The sequence below is a fragment of the Epargyreus clarus genome, unplaced genomic scaffold (genome assembly GCF_041222505.1).
Source record: "Epargyreus clarus isolate Ecla_fem2 unplaced genomic scaffold, WU_Ecla_fem_2.2 ptg000026l, whole genome shotgun sequence".
NCBI lineage: Eukaryota > Metazoa > Arthropoda > Insecta > Lepidoptera > Hesperiidae > Epargyreus > Epargyreus clarus.
In genome coordinates, this window is record NW_027332233.1 from 3,981,737 (window position 1) to 3,999,136 (window position 17,400).

Below are 17,400 nucleotides of genomic sequence, written 5' to 3' on the forward strand. Positions count from 1 at the left end.
AATGATTTTGTCCAAGGATCCAAGAATTTCGTTTCCTTATCATAATTTAAAGCTTTTAATTTTTTTCCCAAAAGCTTGAGGTATGAAATGTCCTTCTAATCCTTGTTGTAGTTGTTCAGGTTTATTTATCGTAGTTAAATTAATATACACCACACATTTTAACTTGCCTTATTGAAATTCCTCCTTTAACCGAAACTTACATAGATTATCATAAATGACCAACAGTTTTACATTTACATTACTTATTTTTCATATGTACCTTATTCGTATAATTATAATATAAGTTGCGTGTCTTTTTTAGTTTGACACAACGCTATTGCGGAGTTAATTGATAAATCATTCATATCAGTTACAAGGTAATTTTCCTTTCAGCAATAATTGATACATATAATGTGATAATAGGGTAGTTACCACTGACAAAAGTAAATTTCTAAAATCTGAGTACCTTAACTTAGAAAAAATGAGGAATAAATATAATTTGATTGTTACTCAAAACTATCCTAATACATATATCTCGCAATGTTGCCGAGGTCCAGACTTCTATAATAATTTATTAGATGTCGAATACTATTTTTCAATACGATTTAATTAAGCAAAACAATATTGTCGGTCTAAGTGGTACTTTTATTCGATAATTTACAAAAGTGATCCAACTACCCCATTGTCAATTTAATTGTTAAATAATTTAATTTACAATCATATTTACTAATAGCAATAAATTACGTACAGTAAGACCTTGATGCTAAACTGTATCAGAAAATTATGTCCAATACGAAGAATAATAAATAAATAATGGCTGGAACCTGTTTATAACTCAAACTGTAAATTTAAACAAATGTAATATTAATTTAATGGAGTATCAAATAAATGTTCCAAACAATTTGTGATTTTTTCATTGGTTGAGTATGACTATTATGAGATACCTTTTTACAAGTATACCTTTTTTATGGAAAAAAATTGAGGGTATATAAGTATAAGTTATAATTCTTGGGGTATTTCTAAAATGCAAATAAAAATAAATAAATATCGACAGTTTACCTCATATAGATAAAAATACTTTATAATGTAAAAAATATCTACCATGACAACAATAAATTAACTTTTCAACTTGTACTATTGTAGTACTTTACAAGTAAAATGTTAATTTACGTCTTACATTAATCACGCATGTAAATATTTTGCTATATATTGTTGGAAAACACCTGAAAAACGTTTTTCCTATCCGCCAGTGTTGTTGCGATGAAATTTCCTGCTAAATACAACATAAACATTGACCAACTTAAAACTTCTACTTTAGCTCCACTTCATACCCAATTTATTAGAGTAATATTGTTTCCATTGATAACTTTAGTACAATACAGACACTTTTAAAACTTATGGAATACTTGAACTAGGTTAATTTCAATATCGTATGGAACACAACGTTGGAAAAATAAGTTGACGGCTTCGATCACTTACAATAAATTTGCCACGGGTCTCCTATGGTATAGTTACGCCCTACGTCAGTAGGATAATATATCTATGGTTACGCCACTACGCCCATAAGAAATGTAACTTAAAAAATGGCCAAGTGCGAGTCTATCCGTCACAGAGCACTATCTCGTGAACTCACTTTAATTTTTTGAATACTTTAACAACAAATACTAAAAATAAAATGGCATAAGTGAACGAATCTCAATATAATGAAATAGTAGATTGTTGAGATTCTATGTGTACGGAGTACATATTGAATTGGTAAGGTTAAAAAAAAAAGAAATATTTATTTATATGTAGTTTTATTTACATATTATGTACATCACATAATTTGACAATTTCATTTTAATATTAGTAGTATTACCTATTATTATACCTCCACGTACTCCGGCGATACTAATCCACAAATTCTTATAATAATTTATTATAACCAATAGTGTCATTAGCACCTGAAGCAAGCGATATGGATGGACGAAGCATTTGAATTGCATTTTGTACTATTATGAAGAAAGCATGTCTAATTGTTTATTGATTTGTAGATGATACGGAATTGGAATTATAATGAAATTTAAGTAATAACTCTGTCTATTACACGGATCACCTTTCCACACTAATTACATACATCAACAGATCACAAACAATTCGTCAACATAAATATAACATCAGTCTCATTAGTTACAATTTCCTCAATGAGTAATGTACTTAATTTTAATGTAGAATAATAAATTTTAATTACAAAGGCAGTTGTTCAATTGCCTTAGTTAAAGTAACTTTAAGAGAGGCTACTGAATAGTTTTGTATAATTTTATACATTAATTATTCTAAAAATAAATGTATTCTTGTCGATACATAAAATTCAATAAGACTGATTTTCAGTAAATGTTGAGAGTATAATTGCAGAATAATATTGACTAGACATTTTTATCATGATGTGTACCATCCACTTATTTACAAATATTCAGTAATTACTATTAAATTCAAACGTTTTTCGTAGTAGGGAAAATTGAATAAAGTACCTTGTATGTGTTATGAAACAGGTAAGTTTACCTCTCGTGGTATCATATCATTAATATTAAGGAAAGCAGCAACATATTTATAGTGAAATACATACTAGGACTAATGGCACTTATCATTACGTTTAGATTTTTAATTATCTATCATAATTGTATTTCAATGCCGCCAGCGGACTTCTGCGAGAAATTTATTTCAATATGTAATTGTGTATAAAAATATTTATTTAGTCGGCACGCGGTGCGCACAATGAAAAATTAACAAAGATGCCATGCATAATAACTCCTTCAAGAATATAGCATTTGTATTGCAGGACTTAAATCATAGCATATCTAAGCTTACTTTATAAAATGATTGTCAGCAACTACAACTCCGAAAAGGATAATCGTATGCGTACATTACATACGCTGTAAATCACATTGTGATAGTTATCTTAAACATAGTAGTGGTTAAGTAAATTACAACTTATTACAACATAAACTGTTTTACAACATACACTTTTAAATAGAAAAATAACAAAAGTATTAGTAAAATAAACAAAACGGATTGTCAAACATAATTTAAATGCCTTTCGGAATGAGAAAAAATGATTGTTAATACTAAATACAATAATAAAAATTCGGTATTAGAGTCGTAGAGATAGTTATTTAATCCACACATTGAGATCATTCACGATTTTGTAGTGTTAGTTTGTAATACCATTCATTCTCTAACTTCTAAGACTCGACGCTTAACACTTACAATACGTATTTTCTTAAATTCACTAATTATACATTTCCGTGAACACATTTTTCTAGTGAAACATTCCTTAATTTTAATAAAGAAGGAGACGTGGTCCTTTGTTCGTTTACCTAACTCTAACATGTTATTAGTTCTAAGTTAATTCGATATATTTCGAATAACGCGCACTACTGGCAAACACGGCGTGAAGGACGGACGTCTCGGGTAGACCGTTAGGGTGTTTCAGCGAAATAAATGTTTACAATTATTTATTAGAACTGACAAGGTAGAACAGAAACATTACAACATTGTAGAAAATATGGCGAAATTCATATGCTCATAATAAGGGTAAGTTTTTACATGCATTTTATAATGTGTAAGTATGTAGTCATGTATAAATATTAGTAACGATTTACGTAAGTAACTGTAATAGAAATATGAAAATTTTGCGTTTAGATTTAAAAAGTGAATAGTTCAGGAAAAGTTGGCACAATGGATAAATAAATTGGTTTGTGGTGCAAATATAAGGATAATTAACTGTTATTAATTATTATGGCTTTAATTTCAGGAACAACGAACGTATAAGTAAGTTATTTTTTTTAAATATAGATTTGTATTTGCAGCATATTAATTGAATCATTTTTGGTTTATGATTTTTAAAATGTTGGAAGTTCATTAAATTGATAAATATCTTATCAGTGGATAAGACGTGTTACTTAGATGTGTTATTGAAATTTATGTTTGCTGTCAAGATTGTTTAAATTTCTTTGTCGAATACACTCGTCAGAATGCATTAAATACACAAAAGGAATGAGTTTTGAAACCGGGGTAGAGTTCCGGATATTGCAACGTAGTTAACGATACACAGAAATAGTGCAACGCAGTTATGTTACGATACACAACAAACAAGTTTTGAAACCGTAGCAGCGTTCCGGATGGCGCAGCGCAGTTACGTACAGGCGGCGGGTGTCGCGGCGGGTGTCGCGGCGAGTGTCGCGGCGGGTGTCGCGGCGGCTGTCGCGGCGCGTGTGGCGGGCGGCGGCGCGGCGAGCGCGAAGGCGAGGCGCTCGAGGCGGCGCGCGAGGCGGGCGGCGCGCGGCCAGTGCGGCGCCACGCCGCCCAGCGCGCCGAGCGCCGCGTCCAGCGCCGCGTAGCGCGCGCGACGCTCGCCCTCGCTGCAACCGGACAGCTCCTGGGAAGAGTGGGGTGAAACCTTGTTACACGCTTTGACATATCACGTTTACTCTACATATTTGTTACACGAACTAATCTAGTGGCTACCTATTAGACATAATTCCTGATAATTACGCGACTTTACAATGTATTTATTATAAAAATTAACGTACGCCTATTACTATTAATCAATTTATCTAACTTTTACCGACAAAAATCTAAATTTAACAACGTCTTGTATGAAGAAGTTGTCAAATGTCGACTTTTAATTGATAAAACATTACTTAAATTGATCATCAATAAGAGGCTCAAGTATACAGATAAAATATTTGAGTTACTCTCACTACAATGTCAATATGTTTTGCCAAATAGACAAACATTACTTAAAACATAACTTACCGCTTCTATAAGTTCTATATCATCCTCTTCACCGGACTGGGCCAGCTGCTTTTTGAGCGTCTATCAAACAGAAAATATATATTAATCAGACACAATTCATTAAAAACAATTAATAGAAGCGCCGATAATACATGACAGCTCTACACAAAACTAATCTTCTGCGTTTACTAAAGCAACTTTTACAATTACAAAATTAATTTAATTATAGTTTTTTATATTTACCTAAGAAAAACAAATTTATAGCAACATGTATATTTTTATAAATAATTTTATTTGCTACAATAGCGATTAACGTGTACGGAATAGAATTTCGTGAAATATTGTGTTATTCACAAAGTTATCGCAGGGTAAAGTGTCATTGGCAGTTGGCCGGTCGCCAGTGACTATGTACAGTGTGCTCGACCTCGGCCCGTTGCGGTAAGAGCTTTAAGCTGGGTTCGTATGTTCCCTCCTGTGTTAAGTAGTATTGATAAAACATATAATATATTGATAAAACATATAATAGGTAAGTAAATATGTAAAAGATAAGATTAATATTGTGGTGGAAAGTGCTCATTTAAATGTAATTGTTATTTTGTCCATACTGGCAAGTATACTTTTAAATTTAAGCACAAAATATGCTACGAATATATGCAGCAATCATTATCGTTAATTCGAAATATCGCTATATTCAAATTGCCAAATTTTTCAGTCAAAATATTCGAATGTTTCAATTCATAATTTGGACAAAGTTAAACACAGACAGGCGAACACAAATTAATTCAAATACGTGTGAATAAAGAAGAATAATTCATTATTTTAGAGTATTTAAAGATATAATAATCGTTTCAAATGCGATGTTACAGCAATGATAACGATGTCTGAATGATCATAGGATTGCTTTGTTCAATTAAAGATAATTCCCACATATTATCAATGCAATTTATTTTTATGCGGAATCATATATTAAATTGATGTACATTATATTGCTATTTGCTCTATCAAGAAGTATGAATGTATGACTAGACTTTAATAACTAGAGGTTTTAAACATTGTAATGTATACCTTATAATTATAAGTAATAAATATAAAGAAACAGTGATATTGGAAGAGAATAAGTGAGAGAGAGACAAAAAGAGATATAAAGACGAAGTAAGTATGTGCATGTGTGAGTGCATGTTTGTTTTTATAATATTCATAGACACATACGGAAATTTATAAATAATTTAAGTAATATGTATCCATAATAAAATAATACAGCACATGTGTTAAGGAGAGAACATGCGAGAGTATCGTTGTGCATCTAAAAGCAATAATTCCAGTAATTCTTATTAACCTTGGCGCTTTATTCTTGACTCGAGATCGCCAAGCAGGCCCTGAATGGTGTAAATACCTGTTTCATATTAAATCGGTTAACGGTACTAACTAAATATACTACGGTTCGAATACTCCCAAATATAAGTCTATTTCTTGTGTATATTAAAAAATATGAATGACGGATGATTTAATTTTTAATACTACGAATTTTAAATTAGAATTTTGACTAAATTATAAAGATGTATAAAATCTATGGGACTAACTCAGATACTTTAGTAACGTTAGTAAACTTGAAGGGTCAGTAAGTTGCACTTATTTTCTACCAAATGTATTCGTATCCCTTGTTATGAAATTTAAATACACCTCACAGTCCATTTGATCTCAAATGGTCTCTGCCATTGGAGTGGTCTGAAGATATGGCCTATTCTGACTTGATCTAATCTGAAGTGAACTACAGACTCAATATCGTCAGCTACCGTAGCAAAGATTAAGTTACAATTTTACATCACCATCTGACTATTAATACATTCTCTTCGATCAAGTTCTTTAACTTCATTAATATTTTATGTTTCTTTCTAATCAAATCTGATATGTGAAACGAATAAACTTTACCCAAGTTTCGAGATGAATCGTTATTAAATTGCGTGAATACGTGCAACTCTCGTACATAGATACCTATCGGTGACGTTGTCATGGGTCATTCAAGTGTTGCGGAAGCAGAATTTTAGTAATTTTAACCCCCTGCCCTTTGTTAGCGAGAGTAAAGTACTCTTCCCCAGTCAAAGGAGGGGCCAAGTATGTGAATTTTTTCTTTACTTAAACATTGCAATTAGAACCCAAGTTTTACAAAATACAATATTCGCGCTACAGACCCGCGTCACCCCTCCCCTGTCCCCAATTAAAAAAAATCGATAACACCCCTTTACCGCTTCTATAACACTTGTAACCGTATGGCAACGTCACGTAATCACGGCAACCGTTACGTGACGCAACCACGCCAACGGTCACGTGACATAATCACGGCAACCGTCACTTGACAGAATAACGGAAGCGGTCACGTGACGTAATCACGGCAACTGTCAGGTGGCATGACTCACTTCGACGTTGAGGCGGTACTGCTCCATCATGTGCTTGCTGGCGTCGAGCTCGGCGAGCTTCTTCACCACCACGTCGGCCACGTTCTTCTCCGTCACGTCCAGCTTGTCCCTGTGGATGACGTGCCAATGGACGGGTTAATGGCCGTGAATGGTATTAGCTGACGGCACAAATGATTTTATGAATACGACATTGCAATAGTTACGAAAGGTAATTTTGAGTAAAGTGGTGTATTATAAAATCTGTCGACTAGTATTTTCTAAGGATAGAAATTCAATAAAATATTCAAATTATTTTGTTTTATTTTGCAGAACACTTACTATGATATGAGCGGAACTAAATGTAGTGCGAGTGAGTCGTGCATAATAGGAGTTGGTATTCATTTAAGATGTTGAAAAAGTGGGTGTACTTAGCAAGTTGGTAACGTGCGAGTAATGTGAGGTACTGACAAAGGTGTTGCGCGAGTTATTTTTAAGTAATAATTTGTGATATCCCGTGAGCTACAGTATGTGCGGCTATTAACTCGAGGTGTTTCGTGAGCTAGAATTAGTGCTGAGTATTGATCCACAAGCTACAGTAATGCTGGGTGTGTCTTTAACTAACTTGTGTCTTTTGCGAACTTTTAATAGTGCTGAGTACTGACAAGTGTTATTCATTGAGCTACAGTAATGCTGGGTACTGACTTGTGGAATTCCAAGAGCTACAGTAATGCTGAGTACTAGCATGTGTTATTCTTTGAGCTACAATAGTACCGGGTATTGACTTGAGGTGTTGCACGAGCTAGTATTAGTGATGAGTACTGATATGTGGTATTATGTAAACTACAGTAACGCCGGGTACTGACATGGGGTGTTTCGTAAGCTACAGTAATGCTGTGTACTAACATGAGGTGTTTTGTGAACTACAGCAGTGCCGGGTACTAACTTGGGGTGTGTCGTAAGCTACAATAGTGTCGTGTACTGACTTGAGGTGTACGGCGAGCGCGTGCGCGGGCGGGTCGTGCGCGCGCGCGGCGGCGAGGCGCAGCGCGCGCAGCAGCTCGGCGAGCCGCGCGTCCAGCGCCAGCACGCGGTCCAGCAGCGCGCCGCGCGCCGCCTCCTCGCCCGCCTCCGCCTCCGCCTCGGAGCGGTGCCGCGCCGCGATCGCCGCCGACAGCGTGCGCAGCGACGAACGCTCCGATACTGAACCGGACTCGCCCTCTAAGGAACAACATATTTTTTAAGAATAAAAAATGTGTAGACAATACACATTACATAACTTACTGTAAATGTGCAAGCTGAGAAGGCATAATAAGAGAATTGTAAATAATTTTAAGAACTTTTGTACCTTATTCTAGCAAGAATTATGAATTATAAAATAAGAAATCCGTTAAGCTTCCGAGAAAATGTCACACACTTTTTTCACCCCATCCATCTATTTCATTCTCAATATTTAACATAAGCCTGTCAAAAAGTATGCAAGACGTTTTCATATTTTATATCACACACTTGACAGACCGTTTTTTTTACACAATATTTAAGAATGTCTTAAATCCAATTAAACTTAAAAAAAAACAATTCTCTAAAGCACTGTAACAAAAATATTGTACGACAATACTAAATTTTAAAACCAAATATCAATAAAACGTAATTTACAAATTAGTAGGGTATACCTTTATCATTATCCCCGCACGACTCTCGTTCGGGAGAGAGCTCCTCTCCGCTCCATGCGCCAGTTCCTTCAGCACCCGACCACCATTCTTCCGCATATTCTGAAAAACAACAGTATAATATATTTAAAAATCATGAGATGCAAATAGCATGTATGTATTGAAGCATGAAATCCCGTAAATGTTATGTATACCTTAAATTAAGAAAATTATGCTACTACATAGATTACGCTACGGTTAGATCGGAAGTTAGTAATATGACTGGTAACAGCTAAATTTCTTGTGCGTTTCCATGCTTCGGGGAATACGCTATATCGATTCCAATAGAAATTCCATACATAGATTCCAAAAGAATAACTTACACCAGTATTATTTTCATAGAAGAATGAGTTATTTGATTGCGTCGCGGCGAGGTTTCGCAAACCTCCTTGAGACTATTCGACACACCCACCAAAATGGCCACAAACTACAAGTTAATTAATAATGTATAAAATGAAACCAACCGGGGTCGGTGACGAGGCACGGCTCCGTCTCCGAGTCGAGCAGGTCCGCGGAGTTGTCGTTGTCGTCGGAGAGTCGCGAGCGGTCGTCATCGCAGGGCTGTAGCGCGACCGTGGCGGGTGACGCGGCGGGCGACGCGGAGGGTGACGCAAGTGGCGCGGCCGCTGGCGCCGAGCGTAACGCCCGTACGACCGCGCCGAGCAAGCCCGCGCGGGCTTCGTCATCCGGTGAGAGTGTCTCGCCGCTGTCGCTGCGGCTGTAATGTGTTTTATAATTAATTTTCAGTAAATAAAAACTATAAAAGTGCTTACTTATGTTTTTGCATAGGGGTAAATGGGTGAAAATAGTGTGTTACTTATAGGTCTCGTTGACGTCGAGAATTAAGTGTGTACTGAATGCTCTGTGATGGAGGTTATGAGACGAACCTACACGCGTCCTTGTGTTACAGGGTAGGACGAAGCGCGCGCAGTCGGCGGGCGAGCGCGTCTAGCGCCAGCGTCACGCCATCGCTCGTATAGATCGAGCGTTTGTGTGTATGATGAAGTTGTTGTTTGAATGTGTTTATGTGCAAGGTGTGTACCTGTACGCGTCGTTGTGGTAGACGGTGGGGTGCAGCGCGTGCTGCGGCAGCGCGTACGCGGCGCGCACGGCGTCGGCCAGCGCGCGCAGGCGGCGGGCGAGCGCGTCCAGCGCCAGCGCCGCGCCGCCGCCCGCCCGCGCGCGCGCCGCCGCCGCCAGCGCCTCCTGCCGCCGCTGCTCGCACAGCCGCACTAGCTGCCGGCACTCCGCGCGCCTGGAAACAACGGGAGAGCTGAGTTTACGCATAGACTCGCAATGTCTAGCTCAAAGAATGAATAAAATAAAAGGATGGCAACATTTAACAAACCAATCCCAAACTTTGGAAATATTTTGTATTAAATTCACTGCGTCGTTAAATTGTTATACTTATCACAAATACATTAGAAATTTTGGGATGAAAAAAATACAAATAATTTAGTTTTATTTATTTAGTTCAGTTCCAATAATCTAAAATAAAACCCTAAAATTTAACCTTAAAATAATGAAATCTCAATGCGATGCGGTTTTACGATAAATATTATCACGGGATTCGTTGAGCGCGCCCGTCTCCGCAGCGAGGAAGTCCAGCTCTCACGCTCCGCTTCGGCCAGCCGCGCCTTGTGCACGTGCGATGATTCCCGAGCATTGCACACCTCGTGCGGTTTAATGATAAATATTATCATACCTGCGCTCTAGATCAGCATTGAGCCGCTCGAGCTCCGCCTCCGCCTCGCGCAGGGAGTCGTTGAGCGCGCCCGTCTCCGCGGCGAGAAAGTCCTGCATCTCCGCCGCCTCGCGCTCCGCCTCGGCTAACCTCGCCTCGAGGACGCGCGATGATTCCCGAGCGTTGCACGCCTCCTGAGGTTTTATTACAAATAATTATGTGATAGTTTAACTCAATCTAACGTGAACAGGCTTGTCGGTGTTAATTAATTGTTCACGAATGGATCGTGCAGATCAGAATTGTGCTTGTATGCCCTGTGACACACAAGCAGTAAGTGAAATTATATAGACTAGTCAGGAAGGTTTGAATCGTAATACCGTATCAAATCGCCATCATAATATGATGCACTAATTTATCCGATACGGAGAAAAATACTATACACGTACAGACGTACATACACAAAGCTTATATTACTGTATGTATGTATTTATCCCTCCGTGTAATTATACGTTTTTGGGAAAACCGTTCCGTTGATTTTGTGTGATGGTCCGCGCGCATACGTTTTGACATTTCGCTGGTATCTTTTTCCCTGACAAACCGATATTAATAATTTAACAAGGAACAAATAAATTAACAGGGAAACCATTATAACATCAACAAATCATCATAATATTACAATAAGAATAACATAATTTAATCTCAATTCAAAGTACACGAAAGTGCCTGTAACAGTATTATCATACACCAGCTACTAACCGCATGTAACTTGTCGCAAAGCTCCCTCAGCGAGTCGATCTCGCCGCGTTGCCGCGAGGCCAGCTCGCCGGCGGCGCGCAGCTGCTCCTCCAACGCACGGAGACAACCGTCCGCACCGGCGCCGGCGCCTGGAATTAAATATAAAATAAGTGTTATATTAGATACGTTTTAATAATTGCTCCTTGGACCCGGTTTCTTATCCATTTTTTTTTTCTAAAAATATGAATGTTTATCCTGGACGCCATAAAATTGCTTTACTTATACTAACCAGCTCCAGCGAGCTCGAGCAGCCGCTGCGAGTTGCACTCGAGCTCCGCGATGGCAGCGAGGCAGGCCGCACGTTCCGCCGCCAGTTGCGCCTCCGCGTGAAACGCCGCGCGCGCTCCTCCGCCGACTCTCGTTACGAACACTAGCTTACCCTTATATATGTGCTTAATATTAACACACACACTAATGCTAACCAGCACCAGCAAGCTCGAGCAGCCGCTGTGAGTTGCGCTCAAGTTCCGCAATAGAGGCGAGCCTGGCAGCGCGCTCAGCCGCCAGCCGCCAGCCGCCCCTCCGCGTGCAAGTTGCACGCGCTCTTCCGTCGACTCTCCTAACTAACCAGCTTATGTTTTACAAGTGCCTTAAATACTAACCAGCACCAGCGAGCTCGAGCAGCCGTTGCGAGTTGCGCTCGAGCTCCACGATAGCTGCAAACCTGGCCGCGCGCTCAGCAGCCAGTTGCGCTTCCGCGTGCAACCGCCTCGCGCGCCTCTCTGCTAAGTCTCCTAACTAGCTTACGTGTAACAAGTGCCTTAAATACTAACCAGCACCAGCGAGCTCGAGCAGCCGTTGCGAGTTACGCTCAAGCTCCGCGATAGCTGCAAGCCGGGCCGCGCGTTCAGCCGCCAGTTGCGCCTCCGCGTGCAACCGCCTCGCGCGCTCTTCCGCCGCGGCCGCCTCCGCCGCCGCCGCCGCCGCCGCCAGCCGCGCCAGCTCCGAGTCGCGCGCGCTCGCTTGCACGCCGCGGTGGCAACGGGACACCTCGATGCGACTGTGTTTAACACATTGCAATAATTGTATTCTACTTTAATCGTACGACTCAAAATATGCTTGTAAAGAAAATAAAGAAATATTTTCTAGTCTAACGAAACAATTTACCGTTTAAAAGAAACGAAAATATAATGAGAACCGTGAATTATTTTTGTTACGCTTATTAAAACAATATTAGCGCGTACAATAACATTTAAAGGGGAAGATAAATAAGAAATACGTATGCATGTCACTCGTAACTTTAAGGTGGTTTAACTATATATATCCCTACGTACTACTGAATAACCGAGTTAAGCGCAAATTTATTCTGATTTGAAGAATTTTAATCCCATCAAGTAGGTTGCATCTTCGGTCAGGTTACTATTTCTTTAAAATAAATATAATAGAAACTACTCGTAATATAGTAGAGTGAAGAAACAGACTTGTTATCCACAAAATTTTAAACGTTTGCTGCAGTAGTTTACGTTTTAGTCCTAAATTTAACATGAAACGCTTCGTACGATAAAATTTCAGTCTTTAACATATAATATTTAACAAAAAGAAAATAGCAGTATGCGCGGTAGCAGTAGTAGTAACCGCAGTCAAACCACAAAGTTTAAAAGTAAACTTAAAACAGGAACTAATTATAACCGTAAAATGTGTGAGTTAATATTTTTAGCCGCTTGTATAAAATAAAAATATATACTAACACTTTCGTTACTTAAATATTTAACGCGTGTCTTCGTTTATACTTAAGAATATGGAAATGATTAGCACATGCACAATATTGCAAAACATATAATTAACGATGAATAAACGCACCTTTCAATGTTTGGCATAACCCCTGCTAAGGCCGCTTCAATGTCACTGCCTAATAACACAGTTTGTGACGTCTTCTCTGCATATATTCGAACTCTAGTTTTAACCGTCGACCTTGACGAAGCTGACCGAGTGACTGTGGGCCGCCTGGATGAAGGCGGCGTGCTTTCATGTTTTGGAGAACATTCCGTATCTGCATCTCTTCTTCTGCGTGGCAACGTTCCGTATTTATCGGCAGCGACTCGGGTCGCACTCGTGTCTGGGGTTGTGGGCAGACGCTGGCCGTTAGCCGGCCACTTCTTCTCATCACTTGGCGAATTCGGAGTTCGACATCTTGCTGTAGAAGTTTTCGTTGGTTTTGCGCGTAACGCAGGGCTCTCCCGGACGAGGTTAGGTAAGTCAGCGGTGGGTCTGATTCGAGGTTTCGGCGTCAGTGGTCTCGGCTTTTCTGGCGGGGTCGGTTTTTCTCTACTTCTGGCACGCTCACGAGTGGCAAGGTTTGGTCCACGTGGAGCGGTAACTGGTCGTGGTGTGGATGATCCAAGCGGAGAACTTCGCTTCGGTTCCGCAACAGTAACATTAACACGTCGACGAGGCCGTGGCGGCGCGCCTGCCAAAGAAGAACTTTCAGAACCACATCCCGACCCGCAGGACACTACACTGGAAGCACAAGACCGCGAGCCTCCGCCACTACTTAAAGCACGACCACATCCCTCTACTCCACTGTCACTCCCCGCCGCTCCGAGCAACAATTCGTCTCCGGCCGGCAGGCTGTCCAAATCGCCGAGCGACCGCGCATCGTCAAGTACTTCACAGGATTCATTCTCAACGCACGAGTCTTTAAAATCTGCACTTGAAATTTTACAAACTTCTAAAGTTTCTAGGATAACACCACTTTCATCTTTATTATTTGCACAAATACTCTCTTGTACTACACTTTCCACACAATTGGTTTTTGATTCCTCGTTACATTTGATTATTACTTCGCCAATTTTGCAATCGTTCGGAACCGGATTCTGCGCCTCAACGTTTGTGCCAGATTCTTCTTCCATGCTGGGTTTTAAACTTACATGTTCTGTAACAAACGAAAAAATAAAGTTAAGAATATGCAGACTAATCAAAGCTATAGAGTGGCAAGTAATCAGTTCGGAACAGCGGTATTGTGCGAGCATAAAGCATTGTGTGGTCGTCGCGGCCCCCAGCCCCGGGTCACAATCTCGGGGGAGCGCATTGCCATTGTTCCGTATTCGCCTAATCTAAAATTGTTGTATAGTATTAGCAGTTCTATTCAGGAAGTGATGCGGTGGCTTACCGAGTTGTTAATATTGACATTCAGCGCTAAGTTTTATGGTTTCATAAGTATTCAGATCGGCGAAATAAAAATGGCGACTTACGAAACGGATATGGACCGACATTTCATACTTTCGTGACCCGGAAGCGAAACTCGTTTGGAGTAGGTTTGCCTAGGCGAACAACAAAAAGGCATTTGCTCTCTAGAATGTCGAGCTGTGAAACCGCGTAACAATGAGCAAAACCTATCGACATATTGCAATACGTTTCTCCGAGGTGCAGCGAGTGGCATCGAGGCCAAGAGCGGGCGGTACAAAACGTTCCCATAGTTGGGGTCCCCCGCAGTGGCCTCGCCACACGCCTATTCATAAACGTACTAACTTTTTACCTCAAAATTGCACGCTTCGTAGAAATAACGTGCATTACCTTCATACGTACATTTAATCGCGGCACGCCGAAAGCCTTAAATATACGGCTCATTAGAGAAATTAAATCATCCTTATTCATTTATGCCGTCCACCGAGCTCTTCGTACGCCGATGCGGTCACTGGTTGGTAATCAACGAGTTTTTTTGTACATGCGGTCTTGCAAGAAACATCTGATTAAAAACAGTCGTTAATGCAAGGCGCGACGGAACTAATTACACGATTACAAGACGAACATTACTTACAAAACTTGTTGCAGTGCGATTGCGTTGATGTCGATAAACTAAGTAGAATAAATTACCCCATGAAACATAAACTTGAACCTATACGTCGATAAGGACGAAGACGGAGTTTTATTATTTGTAATATAATTTCTAATAAAACGAGGCGATTGGCCGTATGGGTGTCCGCGGCTGATATGCATGATAAGCTTGCTACTCTAGATTTCAGCAACAATGTTCAACAAGTACATATAAATTATCTACACGTTGCGTTTAATGAGAGTATCGTGAAGCAGTAGGGATCAGGCGGGGTCATCGCACGCGATTTGCTGGGGGCATCACAACAGGCGGACTATTACATGCTTGTAAGAACTCTAGTTACATTAGTCATGGTAGCGCCCGACTCGCCGTCTGTACAACCGATGGAGATGTTGTGAATCATGGACGAAAGAACAAGATAGACTCCAAGTAAATAAAAGGTATATAATATGTTTATTTAGTTGGACGCTTGTAAATTGGAGACAGTTTTAGCAGACAGATGACTATACATCGATTTCTCAAAGGGCACGCTTATTAGAAAATGTATTAGCTACATAAGCATAGAATAACACAATATTCAGATGAATTATTTTACGTGCAGATCTATTTGATTGCAATACCAGATACGTAGTTAGTTTTGCATACGGAGTCTATAGATTCTGTGCATGTTATTAGTGAATGTTTATTTTTACTAGACCGTGCGCAGGCGGCCGTCAATTAAACAAGTTAGTGAGGCCACGGCGAAGGCCCAGTCGATGACACCCGTCACGTTAGGTTGAATGTCATCATCCATCATGCTACTGAGTTCGCGAGTGCAATAAATTGTTTATCGATGCTCTAAAAGACAAATATGCTATGTGCAAAAATGGCACTTTTGACATTTTCATGCTAATAATTAAGCTCTTTTGCTCTTATCAGGATTATAGCATTAAATTTTCTTACATATTATATTAAAGTGTACATGGATCTTAATTGACAAATTGAACGCATAATGACAGTTAGAAATAAAAATGTATAAAGTGCCATTTTTGCACTTAACACGTTCGTCGTCTAGATCTTCGTTGTATGAATGTAACGGGTTCCGACGACACGATGTGGCTACGACGTGTCGTCTGTGATAAATTTCACTTTACTTATCAGACGATACGTCTCAATGCATTAGGTGTTACGAAATAGTATTCATATTAATGAGTATGTAATGTTCGCTGTTAAGTTACTTATGTGTGACTAATTGAGATACGAGTGTATACTTTGTATGTTATCATTAACACTACTTAGCTTCAAGTAGTTTTGCCAAAGTCATGGAAAACTGTCAGATATAAAGGTACATAAATTTCTGACCGAACTTTTCCTTTTAAATGCATCATCATATGTATATAATATGCTGCTCTTCAAAAACACCGTCCTTAGATCATATGCTTATCTTTAGCTGTTATATGAACTAAAATATTTAATACGAAAACGTTACGGACTACGAAAGATCGAAACCAGGCAATATTTGACTACTAGATATTGTTAAATTTCGGTCTTTGGTGGGCGAAAAATGGATCCTGTTAAACTGTTTCTAAATTGTACTAAGACTTGTAGTTAATGATAATTTGATAAATCACTGATGATGTAACACTATTTTCCTTATAATATATAAATATAATATTTTTGCTTTTTGGTATCTACATAAAGGTAAAAGTCGTAATAGTGGTAGACTTTGTATTCCCAGTAGGTACGAGTTATAGTAAAACCCAGGCACGTCGCTCGGTGGCGTTGCACCGCAAATTCTGCAGCTTGTCCTACAAATTAATATACTGTGTTTGCGATACTGGAAAGTTCACATCTAATGTTTTATAGGTATGTATAAAAATTCTTGAGAATAATGTGTATAAATTGAATCTACTATTAAAATGAATAAAACTAAAATGTCTTTGAAAATATAAGTGCCATTTGGCAATTTGGCACCAACTAAAAATAATGAATAAAAGAAATATAACTTTTAATCATATAGTCTAGTACGTATAATATTGCAAGTAAAGTAAAGAAGAGATATTGACCTTTGAGAGGGGTATTGACCTTTCATAGAGAGATTAAAATATTGCAAGTAATGTAAATTGAGAGATTTGACCTTTGTATATTAACGTATGAGAGAGATTGACCTTTCAGGAGGATATAAATAAAAGAGTAATGGAATCTAATTCAGGTTCATACTATTCATCTTTAGGTGTCTATCGATGATGCTATAAAATACATCAATTTTACGAATGACGTCTTCTTTTATAGCACTATAAAACAAAAATACAGTTA

The 17,400-nt window shown here is 38.9% G+C and overlaps 1 protein-coding gene across 1 annotated transcript in view; it reads right to left on the bottom strand.

Annotated features, from left to right (window-relative positions):
* Positions 1-3,230: 3,230 nt before the first annotated feature.
* Positions 3,231-17,400, bottom strand: part of corn (microtubule-binding protein cornetto) — a 28,870-nt gene continuing 14,700 nt past the window's right edge. Inside the window, exons 2-12 of the mRNA XM_073087771.1 lie at positions 13,134-14,205; positions 12,107-12,333; positions 11,295-11,422; positions 10,560-10,732; positions 9,897-10,109; positions 9,319-9,572; positions 8,819-8,917; positions 8,132-8,366; positions 7,170-7,278; positions 4,777-4,836; positions 3,231-4,396 (exon numbers count right to left, since the gene is read on the bottom strand). Of these exons, the coding sequence (XP_072943872.1) occupies positions 4,154-4,396; positions 4,777-4,836; positions 7,170-7,278; positions 8,132-8,366; positions 8,819-8,917; positions 9,319-9,572; positions 9,897-10,109; positions 10,560-10,732; positions 11,295-11,422; positions 12,107-12,333; positions 13,134-14,205 (2,813 nt within the window). The 3' untranslated portion in view covers positions 3,231-4,153. The remainder of the gene's footprint in view (positions 4,397-4,776; positions 4,837-7,169; positions 7,279-8,131; positions 8,367-8,818; positions 8,918-9,318; positions 9,573-9,896; positions 10,110-10,559; positions 10,733-11,294; positions 11,423-12,106; positions 12,334-13,133; positions 14,206-17,400) is intronic.